Genomic DNA, 17,378 nt, shown 5'->3' on the forward strand with positions numbered 1-17,378 from the left:
AGCTCTTTGTGGAAGGGAAGATGATACACAAACAAGCCCTAACTCAATGCTACCCCTGCCACACATATTGAAGACCAATGGACAAAGAATTGGATAAATAAGTGTTTGCTTGACTTTTGTTTTGTAACATCACATGGCAATACGTTGCCACTATGACAAACTAACCATTCATTTTTTTTTTGATCCCAACTGAAAATTGGTTAATTACTCGATCAAGGTCCATGGCCAACAGCTTTGCCCATGCTCAAACGGATTGCTTAGACTCGCAAACTAGTACTCCAAACCAAAATATTAGACTCTTGACAAATCCACTACTAAAAATGTCAAAACTTGCCGAGTCCTCTTCTGCGTTTTTTGCTCCTTGGAAACCTAATAGATCAATTCTAAAAATGTCAAAACTTGCCGAGTCCTCTTCTGCGTTTCTTGCTCCTTGGAAACCTAATAGATCAATTCTAAATAATAGAAGAGAGCGTAAGAATTTTTCAAGAGTATATGAAAAACATTAATAGAAGATACTATTGAATTACTACTCCAACTTGAAATCTTAAACTTTTGACAAATCCACTATTTGAAATGTCAAAACTTGATGATGACCATCTGTCCTCTTCTTGGTTGCCATACTCCTTAGACAATAGTAGAAAACATTATCTTCTCACCAACTCATCTCAAAATCACCAAAACCTGAGAATACAAAACACGAATATTCTCAAGTGTCCCACAACATAATCACCTTTAAAAGCTATCTTAATAACACAACATGATGAATAATGCAAATTTTGCATAAGTGAAGGAGAAAGATAACATATTAATTTTTCTTTTAAAGCTTCTTAGATAAAGATATTGTGCATTTGAACATGCTTTTATTTAACAATAAACTTCGTATCTTGAACCTTCATAACTTTTTTTCTTGGAAACAGAATACAATCAAAAGGGTACTTAAAGCTACTTGTTGAAGATGCCATTTTTGCACTTTAGTGTGGGTAGATTTCTCAAAAAGTTACGTATATGAACATTCACTTTTACTTTGGAATATTTTTAAAACTAAAAGGTATTTGAATGTATGGATTATTTATGGCTTTATAGGACTTCTCAATCTCCATGTAAAAGATACTTGAATCATCAAAACCACCATAATCTTAGTTTAAATGGCTTTATTCACTGTTAGAACTAAAAGGTATTTGAATGTATGGATTGTTTATGGCTTTATGGGAATTCTCAATATTAATAATATCTCCATATAAAAGATACTTGAATCATCAAAACCATCATAATATTAGAATAAATGACTATATAGCACTTATTAAATCATCTTCATACACAATATAATTATTAAATAAAGGCATCTTACATGAAAAACAAAACTTTATTCTTAGACTAAGTATGATAACATGTGGTGTGGGCTCTCTGTGTTCCCTTGCTTTTTCTCAAACCCATGTACCTATTTATTTCTCCAAGTACTCTAATATTAACAAAATATTTAAGTTTATCAAACCACACCATAGTACTCTTCTTTTACCAAACTAAGCAATCGACATTTTCTCAATAACTTTAATAACCTTCAAGCGTATGTTTCTTTAATAACCTTCAAGCGTATGTTTCTTTCACATGAATCATATTGAAAATTTCATTCCAAACTAGAGGGGTCTCACATCCTTGCTTCCTTCAAAGGAGATGTCCTCATCTTAGAAAATATGAAAACTTCGGTTGCAAGTCGTCTTCTGTCAACGAAGTTGCATGCTTAATCATTAATAGCTCAATTTTAAAGACCTCTCTCGAATAGTTAGAATCTTCTGCTTCGTGAGCGTTAGCTCAACAGTAGCACTCATCTATACTATATATGGAGGAGACTGAGGTCTCTTTTTGACAGGTGTCATCAAAGAATGCAAAGTGCGCGGGGGGCGGGGGGAGGGGGATGAGAGCAAGGGGGAGAGAGAGAGAGGGGGGAGTGTCGAAAAGAGAGAGGTGTCAACCCTGTTAGAGACGGGTGAGAGCCTACCAGAGGCAGTGGGTTGTTAGCTCAACGGTGGCACCCATAGTGGCTAACATTGGCACCCTAATGGAATTTGATTTTTTACGCCCCTATTGGAAATTTTGGGGGACCGTTTCTTTAAACTTGTTCTGCTTTCCCATTGTCCGCCCGGCGCCCACCCGTCGCCACCCCTTTCGGGCACGTGTGAACATACTTTTGGATGAAACGACACTGCAACAGCATCGGTTCATCAATGCCAATCTACTTTCCCTTGCGCGAAGCTTGGAGGAGTGCAGGCTCTGCAGTGTGGTTCACTGTTCACACGGAAATGGGCACGGGGTTGGGCTTTGGAATCGATCACCCGCAGGTTAATTGAAGCTGGGGGCATCATACACTCTTCTGCAACACTCTCTAGGGATTGGATCCGGAGATTCAAAGGTTTCACCCTGCAGAAACAGTATAGGCTTGTGAGCTGTGTTTTTGGGGCTTGTTAGGGCTCCCCGTCTGGCTTAATACCGGTTCTTATTTCTCTACCCTGATCCGTGACTTCTGTGAAACAGTCTTATCAATACATGAAAATACTGGCTCTTGTTTCTGTACCCTAATATTTATCTTCTGTGGAACCTTAATCCATGAACTCTGTGGAACCCTAAGCCATGGCCTCTTTGAAACCCTTACCCATGGCCTCAAGATCACGAGGACTGTTGAAAACCCTTATCAATGCATGAAACCCTACCTTTCGATTGTATTTGAATCCGTAGTCTACCTTTTGGCTCTGAAACCCCAATTTTTCTTTGCAGATAGAGAGCACAGGGGTGGTTTTGCATGATTTTTACTCCCAAGGAGCTTGTTTTGTGCAAGGATACGACTCTTTTCCATCTGCAAGCAGACCTTGGGCAAGAGTGTTTGGGCAACTAGAACCCTAATTATCATGTTTTAAAAGTGGTAAGTGGAAATAAGCAGTTTTCTGTAAGTACGTTCAACCCACGTATAGCAAGGGATACCATCTCCACATATCTTTAGATTGCCCACATACGTACAGTTCCTGCAATCAGGGCAGCATATAGCTATACGTGGCCACTACATGGCTTGTTCATCATCACATTACATCGTGATGACCGTGCAATTTGTGCTTAGTGCAAAGAGGAGAGCATATCATTTGGGTTTTTGGCTAAACTTTTTCGCAGCTTGACACAACCCGGGTGCGACGTTCAATTTGGGGGTTTGCATGCTACACCATCATCTTCTGCCTTGCAATTGCTACAAGTGATCAAGGTGAGTACTTTGTAGGCTTTGTTGTTCAAGGTGAGATATAATGTGGGATTTTTACTTGGCTGGCCATGGAGAAGAGGCATTTTGTAGGCTGGTAGCCCTCCTCCTACTCAAATCAAGAAGACAAGAGGCCTTATGCATCTATGAGGTTCGTTGTAGGGCCACATGGCTTGCAGATGACTCTTATAATTCTGTGCTTTGATTTGTATTTGCAGACTGCTCAATGGATAATCACACCGACTACTTTGATCGCCTTCCTGACGAAGTCATTCAGCTAATTTTTTCTTGCATCTCTGACTGCAAATCTCTGGTCCATTGTATGTCCGTTTCAAAAGCTTTCCGTCAGCATGCGGTTCATGTATCCTCCCTCTCCATTGTATGCCCTGGCAGTTTTTCATCCTATGATGAAAGGCTGCATAAGATCTACTCCATGGTAAGGGCATTCAGAAATCTGCAGTCACTAGTAGTTAGAATCGGGCAGCCAAAAGAAGAGCCACCCTCTTGGGCAAGATGTATGCGTTATGCTGAGATTGGGGGCTCAGTGGAGAAATTTATGTTCATGGCTGCGAAGTCTGGGGACTTTTCTGAACTTGACTTCACACTTTTGGGACTAGATGAAACCGTAGATGCAGATGGATTACAGCGGGAAGATAAAAATAGGTCAGGCCCAAGTAATTCTATGGGAGTTGTGGAGACAGACCTCAGTAGACAAGATCTTGTGGAAACAAGTAGCACCTCCATCAGTATGGGGGCACCCAGGGAAGAAAGCAAGAACAGAAGCTCAGAAGCTTGGAGTGATATCGAAAGTGATGAGGAGGATGGGCAAAGAGGACAATTTGCAAAGCATAGAAGCGGTGAGATTCAGGACACAGAAGACATCCATAGTGACCGAAAGCTACATGAAAAGAGGTGTACTCACAGTAAATTCACTCCATTGGATGCATCCTTTCTTCAAGAGCCTGGACAGAGGAAGCAGCTATCTAATTTTAGTCTTCGCCAGGTGATTGCACCTAGCAATGATGTGCTGAAGCGCATGCTTCCTGTCATTCACTTTGCCATTGTCCAAGGTCTTAATGAATTGAGAGATGCCATACCAGCTTTTGTTGCACAGTTTCCTGAGTTGAGAAGTTTTCTGCTTGTTGACATGGTGGAAAGCATAACAGTATTTATGAGGGAGCATCATCTACAGGAGATCAAGGCATTGTACCTTCAAGAGTTGGATGGATCAACTTTTCAGTTCAAGCCAGCCTTACCAAAAGTGGAGCCATGTTTTAGTGGAGTAGGACAAGCAATAAAAGAGGACCAAGCAAAGTGTTCCATTGGCAAGGTGGAAGAAGACGGGCATTTTGTAGGGGGTATTGATGCAACAAAGTCCAGCATACAAGATGCGGGGATTGACATTAGGCCATCTGAGACGTCAGATCCAAGACACCTAGAGGGAGTTACGGGTTTCATTGTTGGGGACAGATGTACCCAAGAAATGGAGGAAGTGAGACAGTTGAATTGTGGAGATGGTGTCAAGGGCAGTATCCTGGCAGTGACTAACAAGCAAGCTGATGAGAGGCATGACTTTATTGATGTCACAGAAAAGAAGGGCAAAGACTTGGTAACCCCAGTTAATGGGGTCTGTAGTTTCAGGAGGAAAAAAGGGGAGATTCATAGTGGCTCCAACTCCATGCTTTCATCTTGTTATCTGCCTTTGCCAAAAAGCTTCTTTCCAAAGAACACAAAAATCTGCAAGGGAAAAGGAAAACTTCTAGAATATCAGGACTCTTATCTTCAGATCGAAGGCAGCTCTTCCATTCACAATTCTTGGTGTGTGGACTCCACAACATGTCGTGATTGCAGCTGCTCTAATCCTGCTGTTTTTGAGAATTTTGTGGGTGATTCTTTTAGTGGGTGCTCGCCAAGACACAAGAAATCCTTTGCTTCTGAAGATTTTGTTAAAGCTCAAGATGAGAATGTGATTACAGTCAATTCTCTTCCGCCATCGTTGGCAGACTTGAAGGAAGGAGCTACCGATGTGAAAAAGCAATGTTCAGTTTCTGTAGATGCTCGACAAACTGACACATCTGCAGATGAGACTGTCCTTGGGACATGTACTGGATTACGCCTGTCCAGAGCCCTTGATGAAAGCACATGTATTGTAAAAGATCATGACTCGTATCCCCAATCTGCTGCAGAGCTCAGAGGATATGAGGAGCTCAAAGCAGTGAATTGTGGAAGGGACACCAATCAGCTATTTAAATTTAGGTATGTGGAAGGTTGGGATGGGGAACTAGGTGGGTTGGATGGGTTGGAAATGAAAGATGGTCACAGGTTGAAAGGCTGCCGGCATAATAGGGAGGCCAATGTGGATTTGGCAATCAAGCATCCATGGAAGAGATGCCTGAAATTTGATAATCTCAGGATGAGGGATGGTGGCAAGAGGCTTCAATTTCCTGCAGGCATTAAGGGTGATGGCAGTTTATTCTGCATCGATGCTGCAGAGGATATGGGTGTTCAGAAGTGCTCAATGCTCACAGGTAGAGCTGAAAAGGAAGGAAATGAACCGATATGTAAGGATGGTGTTGCACAAGCAGGTAGTACACATGACGATTCTCCTGATGAGAGTTGCAACCCTGGCATGCTGTGTGTTAACCATGAAGGAACGATGAGTGGCACACAGACTAGTAGAGATGGAGGCAAGGACTGTGACAGACTTGGAACCGAATCAGCAGAAGGCCATGAACTGGATGTGGGACAAACTAGAAGTGAAGGGCCAAGCAGGGAATCCCAAACACTGCATTCAGAATCTCCTGAAATAGCAATAGAATCTAACGCTTGGAGACATGCATGGCAAGAACGTGTAAGGAGGCTGAGGGATTCGTTGCGGGTGGCACCAGGTCAAGAAGAACATGAACATAACCAGGAAGATCGGAGGAGGTCTAGAGAGCTGTTGAGGAAGCGACATAGAGCTATGGAGAAGGATGCACTCTCTTTTGATTACACCTTTTGGAGGGCTGAGCAAGTTTCTTCTTGCAATTATGTCATGTCTGATATATCTATGTGCATTGCTACACATGCTGCTAGACCTCTAAGAGATGCAGACAAAGAAGTTCTCGCACAAGCAGCCATTGCAGGACCTCTCCTTGTGGCGACGGTGTCTCATGTAAATGAGCATTACACTTGCCATAACCTGTAGATTGAAGAAGGCTTGCAAGCTTTCAATTCTTGTAATGTTCACAGGTGATCGCAATTGTTGCTTAACGTGCTGTGTATAGAAACATAATTGGCTAGATTTCTGCGAGCGTACATGTGTGTGTGTGTGTGTGGGGAGCGCGGGGTGTGTGTGTGTGTGTGAGAGAGAGAGAGAGAGAGAGATCTGCCCATAGGAGGCTTTGCATTTGATCGATGTTTCTTTAGACTTAGTGTTCGTTTTTTTTTTTGGTTTTTTTGGTTTTTTGGTATAGCCTGTTTTTTTTGAAGCAAGAAAGTGAGTTTTTTTAAAGAAGATAAAAAAGGTAATATCACATCTTGTGTTTAGACTATATGTCAAAAGGATCTTGTGCCTTGTCCGTATTAACCAAATAAATAGGAGAACTCAAATACTATGAATGGAATATTAACTCTTGCACCAAGCTTAAACAAACACATAAGACGATACAAGATTGGGTGCAATCTCTCTCCTAACGTGTGGCTCTATCTTTCATACGCGATATTAAATCATAATATCAAAAATTAGTTCTTGGAGTCATTAAATAGAGTGCTTTTTCAAAATTGATAAAAATAAATAAATTATAATGTAATCTTTGTCTAATATCTAAGGTATCAAACTAACATAATCTTTGGCACAATTGGCCTAATCATAATGGTCCACACATACACTCAAAACAAAAATAATCTAGACACCTAGGCAGGTGTTCACGTTTGGTGTCTATCATTGTCATCTTGCTACTCATAGCTTATATTCATGCAATCTACAATGTTAGGTCCTTCATATGATGGTAAGAGTTGGTTGTGAGTGAGTCCAATTAATTACTACCATATGTTAGCATTATCTTGTTAAGTGATTTCAATTTAATTATGTAGAATTGTTTAGACTCACTAAACAAATTAACTTACATAGTATGGTACAAGCATAAACACCACCACCTAAATTCGTGCAAGCATATATTCAATATCAAGTACTAAATAGAATCACCTATGATATTGAGCTAAATGTAATGACATACAACCAACTCTTATCATCATATGAATGTGGAATTATTTGGACTCGCTCAATAGATAAACTCTCACACATATGGTACAAGCATAAACACAACCACCTAAATTCTTGCCAGCATATATTGGTTAAGTATAATATAAGCTTAGGGTGTGGAAAGAGGATATACCATCTATGTTGTAAGAGGATATACCAGCTGTGTTGTAAACAAAAGAAGTAGAATGTTCTCTCTCTCTCTCTCTCTCTCTCTCTCTCTCTCTCTCTCAAAGAAGCAAAGGTTCACGAAATACAATGAGGTGATCATGATCAAAGATAAATAAAATCCAACAAACCATAATATACACAAAGCTTTAAGAAAACAAACTTAAAAGATAATATAATGACATATATATTGCAAAATATCAAGTAATACTAGCGCATGATAGTCCAAAGACCTTAGAACAAAGAAAGAGACTATAATAAAATAGTGTTAACCCAACTACTCTGGGTTTAGTCATTAGACAAGAGTACAATCAAAATCTAAGTACATTATATAAGGCTACTCGGGGTTTAGTCACTATATCCACCTAGTCTAGGTCCTCATCTCTAATAGGCTCACAATGCGCTCAATGCTGCCAATAATGTCAACGAGCCCCTATGACTTGCTTTGCGATACTCTCGTCTGTGCTGGTGCCATCGTGCTGGGGCCTAGGTAGGGCTAGGCAAAAGCACCGGTGGGCCACCACTGGAGTGCCCTCTCGGCCTTTGCCTATCATGCATGACTGTAACCTGTTATTATGAGAATGTATTTTAAGCCCTCTTAAAAATATTATTCCACCCTCTTAAATAATTCAGGGATGCTTGGAATGTCTTTGCGTCATGCCAAATTATGTTAGTATCATGGGTGATGCCTTTTCAAATATTGATACATTTGGTGTACATTGACTGGCTTCCTATGTTTGTTGTAGTTAGTTTGTATGATGGCAGGGTGATTCCTGGAGTACTTACATGCTTGATGAACATGTGTGTGGTGATGGTTTATATGCATATGGAATAATTGTTTAACCAATTCATTGTTGGATATTTTATAGGTGAAGAGGACTTATTATAAGGTTAAGCTAAAAGCGTAAAAATTATTACTTTTGGAAGGCATTCATTATTTTGTACAAGCATTGTATTTATGTGCTAGCTTGTGCACATCCATTTATTTATTTCTACAAGTTTAGACTTAAACCGTAGACTTGGATATACATATTTTCTAAAACTTAAAAGTTTTCTCCTAGCCCCAAGTAATCTAATATTTAAGAGCTCTCTATTTTGGGTAAAGAGATAGCACCGTGTAAGAAAAAGAATAATTTTTGTATTTTTGGAGGCTATGGTCTGTTTTGGCAAATGAATGGTTAAGAACAATCATGTGTGGGGAATAGGCCACCCAATGTTTGTGTCGTACAAGGGCCAAGTATTTTTCGTGTATGAATGCTTAAAAATACTCATGTGGGGAATAGGCCGCCCAATGTTTGTGTCGTATAAGGGGCAAGTATTTTTCATGTGTTAATTCTAAAGCTTGGTTTATGTCAAATTTGTTGTTATTATCTTTCCGAACATCTCCTTTGGCCACATATTTACCCTTGTACGTCTTGGATTTATCAAATTTAGTCTAAGCAAAAGAGGATTTAGAAGACTTTCCATAAGAATTATCATGTATTCTAGAATCTCTAGTAGTAGAAGTTTTACGTTCAAAAGTGAGAGAAAGATCCTTAGAAAAGCTGAGATAAATGACGATGAAACATATTAACATCTATCCTAATGGTTGGCTTGAGTTCGACAATGAATTTCCTTCTTTGCTCTCTTTCTTTGACCTTATTAATCACTTGAACCTATAATAATAATAGAATATCCCATAATTTATCAATGCAAGCTTAGACATTCTCTTTCTCTACTTGGCATAGAGTATCCCATCATTGAGACGAGCTTTAGCCTTGTGCTATGAAGAAGGAAGAAAATATTGACACAGGATCCCCATCTAGGAATTTGCGAAAATAATTTCTCGAGCAAAATAATTATTCAACCATTCAACTTAAGCTATTGCAACAAATTCAACTTAAACCAAGATTTACAAATTAACACATGAAAATACATGAAAAATACTTAGCTCTTGTATGATAGAAACATTGGGTACAATCTTTTCCCCTCATGCATATGGCCTATTTCCCACACATGAATATTTTTAAGCATTCAATTGCCAAAAGCCATAGCCTCCAAAAATACAAAAGTTATGCTTTTCTTTCACGACACTCTCTCTTTACTTAAAATAGAGAGCTCTTAAATATTAGATTACTTGGGGGAGGGGGGGGGGCTAGGGAAAAGCTTTTAAGCTTTACAAAATATATATATACAAGTCTATGCTTTAAGTCTAAGTTGTAGAAAGAAGTAAATTGAAGTACACAAGCTAGCATATAAATACAAAGCTTGTCCAAAATAATGAATGCATTCCAAAAATAATTTCTTCTCTTTCATCTCAATCAAGGCCTCTTTACTTATAAAATATCCAACAATAAATTGGTAAACAATTATTACATAAGCATATAAACCATCACCACACACATGTTCATGAGGTGTAAGTATTGCCATCACTGCACACATGTTCATCAGGTGTAAGTACTCCATAAATCTCCCTGCCATACAAACTAAGTGCAACAAACATAGGAAGTTGCAACATAAGAAGCATACATTAATGTGCACCAAATGTATTAATATTTGAAATGGCATCACTCATGATATTAACATAATTTTCCATGACACAAAGATAATCTAGGAATCCTCGAATTATCTAAGAGAGTAGAATAATATTTTTAAGAAGGCTTAAAATAGTATTCTCATAACATTCCCACTTGCTTAAGTTTGCAATTTCTTTTAATTGTGGGTTTGTCAAAAAGAATGGAAGATCTCAAGAAAGGCACATAAATATTTCTCAGGCACCCATCTTGCATCTTCACAAGGAACAATGAGTCATGAAAAACGACAACGAGTCATGAGTTATCATTTGCAAACCTGTCTTGATTTTTCACTAGTCCTAAATATTGATCAATTTTACACTCTTTTAGAGACATTGAAGAGATGTTTTTAGAAATTTTACAAAATAAGCATAGTTTTATACATTACATAGACATGTGTAAATTACATAGACTTTTTTTTCTTCAAAAATTTAACTAACTTCATCCCAATCATTGCACCTCGTCTAATCATTGAATTAGAGCATATATTTGATGTTAAGATAAGTAGGTATATGGAGTCCATGGCCATAAAAGAGGCTTATTGAAAGAAATGATTTCTCTAGATTCAGATAGAAAAACAACGATCTAAACGCTCAAATTTTAGATGGTAGTGAGTGCTACAATTTATCAATTTACTTTATTTTGATCTAACAGTTTGATTTAGAGTTATCATCTTTGCAAAAACACAATTTTTAGTTTATAACAATTAGATTTTCAGCCATGAAAATGACAACTGTCATTTTGAAAAATTGATGAAAATTTCGATTCCAAAATCTGCTTTGTTGACAAAATGGATTCTAGAATCCAAAATTTCAGACAATTGACGTTTCTATCCTGAGAGTGAAATTTTTGTCCAAAAAAGAGAAATTTTGGTTCATAATGAATAAAATTTTCACTTTTATTGGGCAAAAAATTTAGTTCGTTGTCCAAAAAATTTTCCATCGAAAAATGTCTCAATGCAAAAAATTCCGTTGATGAAAAGATGCGTCGACGAAAGAAATTCCATCGATGAAAATTTCGATACTAGAATCCACGTCGACCCATTGAAATTTCCGTTGGGGACGGACTGAATTTTTCGTCAACGGAAAATTCAATTCGTCGACAAAAAATTCAATCCATTGACGGAATTTTTTCGTCGATAGAAATTTCAATCCATCGATGGAAATCTGGATTTCGTCAACGGGAATTTTTGGTGAAAATTTTTTTAAGAGGATTTTTTCGTTGACAGAAACTTTTTATGAAAATTTTTTCCGTTGCGACAAAATTTTTCATCTAATAAAAGTGAAATTTTCGTTCATTATGGACCAAAATTTCTCTTTTTTTGGATGAAAATTTCGATGTCATGATAGAAACGTTAGTCTCAATGGAATTTTGGAATCGAGAATCCACTTTATCAACAAAGTGGATTCTAGAATCCAAATTTCCATCAATTTTCCAAATCTAGCTGTTATAAATTGAAAAGTGTGTTTTTACAAAGACTATAATTCTAAATTGAACTATTAGATCAAAATAAAGTAAACTGATAAATTATAGTTCTCAATACTGTCTCAAATTTGATCGTTTGGATCGTTGGTGTTCTATCTAAATCTCGAGCCATCTAGCTTTCAATAAACCTCTTCTATGGCCATGGACTCTATATACCTACTTTTCTTAATATCAAAATATGCTTAAATTCAACCATTGGATCAACTTTGTATATAAAGAAAATTTATTTTCTTAGACAATGCACTAACCCCATGTAAGAGTTTCATCAAATTATATTGGGTCTAAAAGTAATGTCAATTTTATCACTTATCAGTTTGTTGATAACATGCTATGTACAACACGCACTGTAGAAATGTGTATTGGTACAAAACTTATCCGTGCTCAAGGAAAAGTATGATATAGAGATTCTTAAATAAAGCAAAAAAGGAAAGAAAAGTGAAATTTATTGACATGTGGACATGCTTAATTTGCATGATATAGAAATTGTTATGTATGGATTTGAGTTAAAAATTTCTTGACACTTGCACCAAAAAATAATTGATACTTTTAAGCAAAAGGTCCAATGACTCTCCTAGTTGATTGGAAAGTTTCTTCTCTTTTGTAATTATTTTTTCAATTGGACGTTTTTGGGTTTAGAGTAAAATGTAAGTAATGTTTTATGCATTTTTTTTCCACAAAAGTAGTATTTTTTTAAAAATGTTTGACATGAAAATGTGTCTTTTGTCTCTCCATAAATTTAAAAAAAGGTATATTTTTTGGGTTTTTTTTCTTCTAAAAATGGAGTTGAGTTGTCGTTTGCATGATTTTGTTATCGTTTTTCATGACTCGCTGTTAAGGATGATTTTTAAAAGTCAACAGATATTTGATATATTGATTTCTAGTCAATGTAATCTGCTGGTGGTCAATGATAGTATCTAGAATCAAAACTTCTTCCTTACCCTCAATAAGAGGTGGATCTTCATACATAGGATGAGTGGAAAGTGATCCCCCAAAAGGTTTAAGTAGATTAACAACAAATGAATTATGAATGTGCCACTAATGAGAAGGTAATTCTAATCTGTAAGTAACATCATTTATTTTGTGAATCACTTGAAAAGGTCCATAATGTCTTGGGACGAGCTTAACAGCTAGGAATTTTTTAACACTCTTAAGTCGACGTTTCTTAATTCTTAAAAGTACAAAACCTCCAATTTCAAAAGATATAGCTTTACATTTACGGTTTGCTTTCTTAATATATTACTCTTAAGCATGTGCAATTGAGTGTCTTAACTCACTTAAAATGCTACTAAAATCAATAATAAATTGATCAATAGCTTTGATTTTGTGGGAAAGCATTATAGCGAGAATAGAAAAAGCTTTACCATACATGACCTCAAAAAGGTGCTCAACCCCAGTACCCAAATGAGGAGTATTATTATATGCAAATTACAAAAGATGAATGTACTTATCCCATGAACTAGGTTATTGGGCAACATAGGCTCTAAGTAGATCCAAGATAGTGCTATTGGTAACCTTAGTATGTCCATTTATTTCCGGATGGAAAGCCATGTGGAAAGGTCAAACTTAGTGCGTCTAAGTTGGAGAAAAGAGTGATCCAAAAATTACTATAGAATATAGAGTCTCTGTCTCAGTAACAATGACTTTTAGCAAACCATGACGCATAAAGATTTTTTCGATAAACATGATCGTGACTTGCTAAGAAGTCAATGTTTTCATACAAGGTAGTAAGAAATAGGCTTGCTTATTGAGACGGTCCACTACTATAGTCCAAATCATGTCATTATGACCGGAAGTAGTAGATAAACTCGTAAATGAAGTCCATGGATATCTATTCCCAAGTATCACATATGTGAGGGATTGGTATAGGTGTGAGAAGTAATTGGTTCTTACCTTTATAGCTTTTAATTTTTACTTTCAGAATTTTGGATAGTGGTCTCAAGACATGAATTCTATAATGGACGGTGTTTCTCGAAGGGTTCTAGCTTTCAAATATTATCTTTTTAAATCACAAATTTGTGAAGCTCAGCATGGGGAGATTAAGACCCAAATTTTTATTTATTTTTTTAAAAGCTTTGCTAAGCTTTTTAATAATAAAGCTTTAATAAAACAAGCCTTATATATATATATATATATATATATATATATATATATATATATAAATAGCTTCTCTTCCCTGGCAAAGGGCGACTTGAAATTTTCCTTCTTCCCTTCGTCTTCTCACAGCGCTGTGCGCTAATTTCGACTGATGGATGCCCCAATTTAAGCTTTAATTAAAGCTTAATAATCAAAGCTTTTGTATATTAAAGCTTAATAGTCAAGCCTTATATATATATCCTTTAAATTTTGTTTTCTCTACTCCCCTTCGACAATGGCGGGCAGCGCAGACTGAAATTGTATTTTTACGCCCTCTCTCTCTCTCTCTCTCTTCAAAACTCGCGCTGCGTGCTGGTGGGTTTCTTTCCTAATTTCTGATATGCGTGTGTAGGATCTTCCGTTGGGTGAAACTAATTAAAGCTGAGCTTTATTTTTAGCTTTACAAAACCTTTACACCAGCCTGATTTAAAATATATATTTTCCTTTTTCCTCTCGTTTCTGCGCATACAGCAGATTCAATCTTTTTTTCCTAGCCTTGTTTAGAGGCTTAACCATTAAGCTTTAAAGCCTTGATTAAAGGCTTAATAAATCAAGCCTTATATACATACATACATATATATATATATATATATATATATATATATATATATATATATATATATATATATATATATATATATACCCATTTTTCAATTGTAAATCAATAATCATCAATAATCATCGTGTTGTAGAAATTAAAGAAGTTAATAATTAAATATACATGAGGCCTCTATATCCTTTATATATTAGTTACTTATAACCTTTTCCTTCTAAAAAGCCTAGAGAAAACAAAAACATAAACCTAGAGTATTATAATTTTAAGGTTTAGTAACACTTAAGATATTCATCGGCCAAGGGGAAAGTAGAAGAAAAGTCTTGTTAAGTGACCATTGTAGAGGTGGACAAGTAATTTAGTAAAGCCTATATCAAACTATCCATCTTATTTCTCTCGCAAAGAGAAACGTTTATACGCTTACCCTTAAAATCTCTCAACTCATCTCATCCCTAATTTAATTATATTGACTGTTCATATGTTGTAGTTCAAATTTTTAATGCCTTCTCACTGTTAAACAGCAAAGCATAGCATATAAATAGGGGTAGATCAAAAACTTGCCTCTCGTTTAAATCTTCTTTTTGATTAAATGTTATGAAGGTATTTAAAAAACACTTACCTAAAATTTGCTTACAAATTTTTCTTGTCTTGTAAAGCTCAACAACTTTGGTTTGAAATCAACATCGGTAAAAATGATTGGGTAACCCTCGATTAGACCACTTTTATGGGCCCTCAGAGAGAGACTACCGGACCACATATTTACCTTCTAGTCGAGCATTGACCATGAACCTCCCCCATGGCCCTTCTGCGAAGAATGGACTTCTATAATACTATGGGAATGAGGAATTACTTCGGACTCCACAACAAAAGTCGTGGACTTCAACATCACATAAATTTATTTTTGGTTTTGAATTATAGACTTTAGTAGTTGTGTTACTTCTTTTCATTTCTTTAGATTGTAATTGTGTTACTTCTTTTTATTTCTTTAGATTGCTATTAGTTTTCATTGTATTTAAAATTATAATAGTGTATAACCTCAAGACTCCTTCACTAAAACCAAAAGTAATTATATAGCATAGCATCCTCATGTCAAAATTTTTTGATGATTATAGCATTATGACTCGGTCATCATCTCATGATCCTCTTATGCAATCGGAACTCATGCGACTCATGACACAATGTACCCGTTTAGCATATATATTTGAACAAAACCATGCTATTTTTCAACAACCACTATGGATATTCAACAACCAGCAACAAGATGAATGGTCAAAGATCTAGACACATGATCACGAGGGATGCTTTGTTTTCATACCTATTGGAAACCCCACAGTTTTTACTCCAAACATACGTTTTTGCCACCTCCTGGAGCGGATGGACATCATACGTAGATATACTATAGAAGATGACTCATCGATAATGGATGAAGAATTTATGAATTTATTATGTTACCTTAAAGCCAGATTACCCCCTGAGAAGATACTAATACCTGACCATACCTGCATCATTAAAAGAATGTAAATTTTGTTCAAATTTCTTGTATTCATTTCTCTTGTTATATTAAAACTTTCTATTTGGGAAGTGGTATTTTATTATCTTTATGCCTGTAGCAAATTGATTCTCCATTTCCATAATTTTTAATATTCGTAAAAAATTAAACAATCACATATACTTACAATATTTGTGTCCTTTAAACAATGTATCCTCTATAACTTAGTAATTTTTTTTTTAATATTTCTATGTAAGTTTTATCTTTAGATAGTAATTCGAATACCTTCTTCCAAGTAAGTTTCTCATTTCTATCCTTGGCTTAAAATAATTATACGTAGAGTTTCATATCATACTACTATAAGTTCCATTTCTTATAAAATCATTGCAATTAGATATATATAAAAGGTATGACTCTCTTACGCTTTAGTTTCATGTTTATTATTTAAGTTCATTTCAACTACAAATGTAAAATAATCTTTCATCATCTAGACTTGTTCACTTAATCAAAATGTTTAAAATCATTACTTGTCATTTGTATTTTATCAAATTCATCCATTCTTCATTTATAATCTCACATCCTCAAGGTTAGCATTTTTCTATCCTTATAATCATAACAAATTTAACTTTTATTCTTATAATGTTAAGTTTCTCATGAGATTTTGTTTAATAAGTTTATATATCCTATCCATAGAAGTAATAACGACTCACATCTCTTTTGAGTGTTAATATTATTTTTGACAGATTATTTCAATCACACCACAACGATGGAGGTATGTATATGTATATGTATATATATATTCTTTTCATTTTATACAACTTTTCATAACTATTCTTACAACCTATGGACCTAATTAATGAATTATAGATTCAACATTAAGATCAATTCAAGTCCAGTAACTTAAATAAAATTTCTAGATAGAGAAAATTTGTGTTGGAATTTAAGTTTCAAAGGGAACTGGCCACTCCGCCTCAAACTTCTATTCTGAAGGAAGTGATGTATGGAATTAATCTGGTGGTATGGGACATCAGATTGGTTTTATATACTCTCCAGACATATTTATGTCTTCTATCTTCTACCATCCTATGCGTGTATGTACAACGTGCCTATGTGGTATGGGACACTTAGACTTATCTTACATACATTCATTTGATTGGTTCAATGCATATGCATTTTGTGTAGATCTAATCTTCCACACCAATCATGAAGCCATCCTCTCATCTGTTTATGCAACTGTATATCGGGGATGCTCGTATATAGTATGCTTTTGGGCCTCCACTATTTGTTTTAGTTGGTTCGTATATGGAGGGGTGATTCGTGGGGTACTTATGCCTCGCAAACATGTGTGTGGCTATTATTTGAATATTTATGAGTTATCTATATCTCAAGATGACGTTGGGATTAATTGATGTGTTCAATTAATTATTTAACTAATGTGGATAGCATCTGAGTATAGAAACGAGAAGTGCGAGGGTATCGATTGAGGTGTCGCACTATACGAGGGTACTGATTGAGGTGTC

The 17,378-nt window shown here is 35.9% G+C and overlaps 1 protein-coding gene across 3 annotated transcripts; it reads left to right on the plus strand.

Annotated features, from left to right (window-relative positions):
• The first annotated feature begins 2,221 nt into the window (after positions 1-2,221).
• On the plus strand, positions 2,222-6,490 carry LOC147621140 (uncharacterized). Of its 3 annotated transcripts, none has more exons than XM_086823875.1 (4): positions 2,222-2,487; positions 2,770-2,914; positions 3,157-3,244; positions 3,457-6,490. In XM_086823875.1, exon 4 carries the CDS (start codon positions 3,465-3,467, stop codon positions 6,423-6,425), a length of 2,961 nt encoding a protein of 986 aa, XP_086680001.1. In that variant the 5' UTR covers positions 2,222-2,487; positions 2,770-2,914; positions 3,157-3,244; positions 3,457-3,464; the 3' UTR covers positions 6,426-6,490. The 3 variants fall into 3 exon arrangements, with proteins under 3 accessions (XP_086680001.1, XP_086680002.1, XP_086680000.1); XM_086823876.1 differs by having other exon boundaries at positions 2,222-2,407; XM_086823874.1 differs by having other exon boundaries at positions 2,222-2,914.
• Positions 6,491-17,378: the final 10,888 nt, after the last annotated feature.

This window comes from Cibotium barometz, chromosome 30 (assembly GCF_041138505.1).
Source record: "Cibotium barometz isolate CiBa-2024 chromosome 30, ASM4113850v1, whole genome shotgun sequence".
In the NCBI taxonomy this organism is placed as follows: domain Eukaryota; kingdom Viridiplantae; phylum Streptophyta; class Polypodiopsida; order Cyatheales; family Cibotiaceae; genus Cibotium; species Cibotium barometz.

Bases quoted from the DNA above. Each gene is read 5' to 3' on its own strand.
- LOC147621140 (XM_086823874.1), top strand. From the start codon at position 3,465: ATGGATAATCACACCGACTACTTTGATCGCCTTCCTGACGAAGTCATT.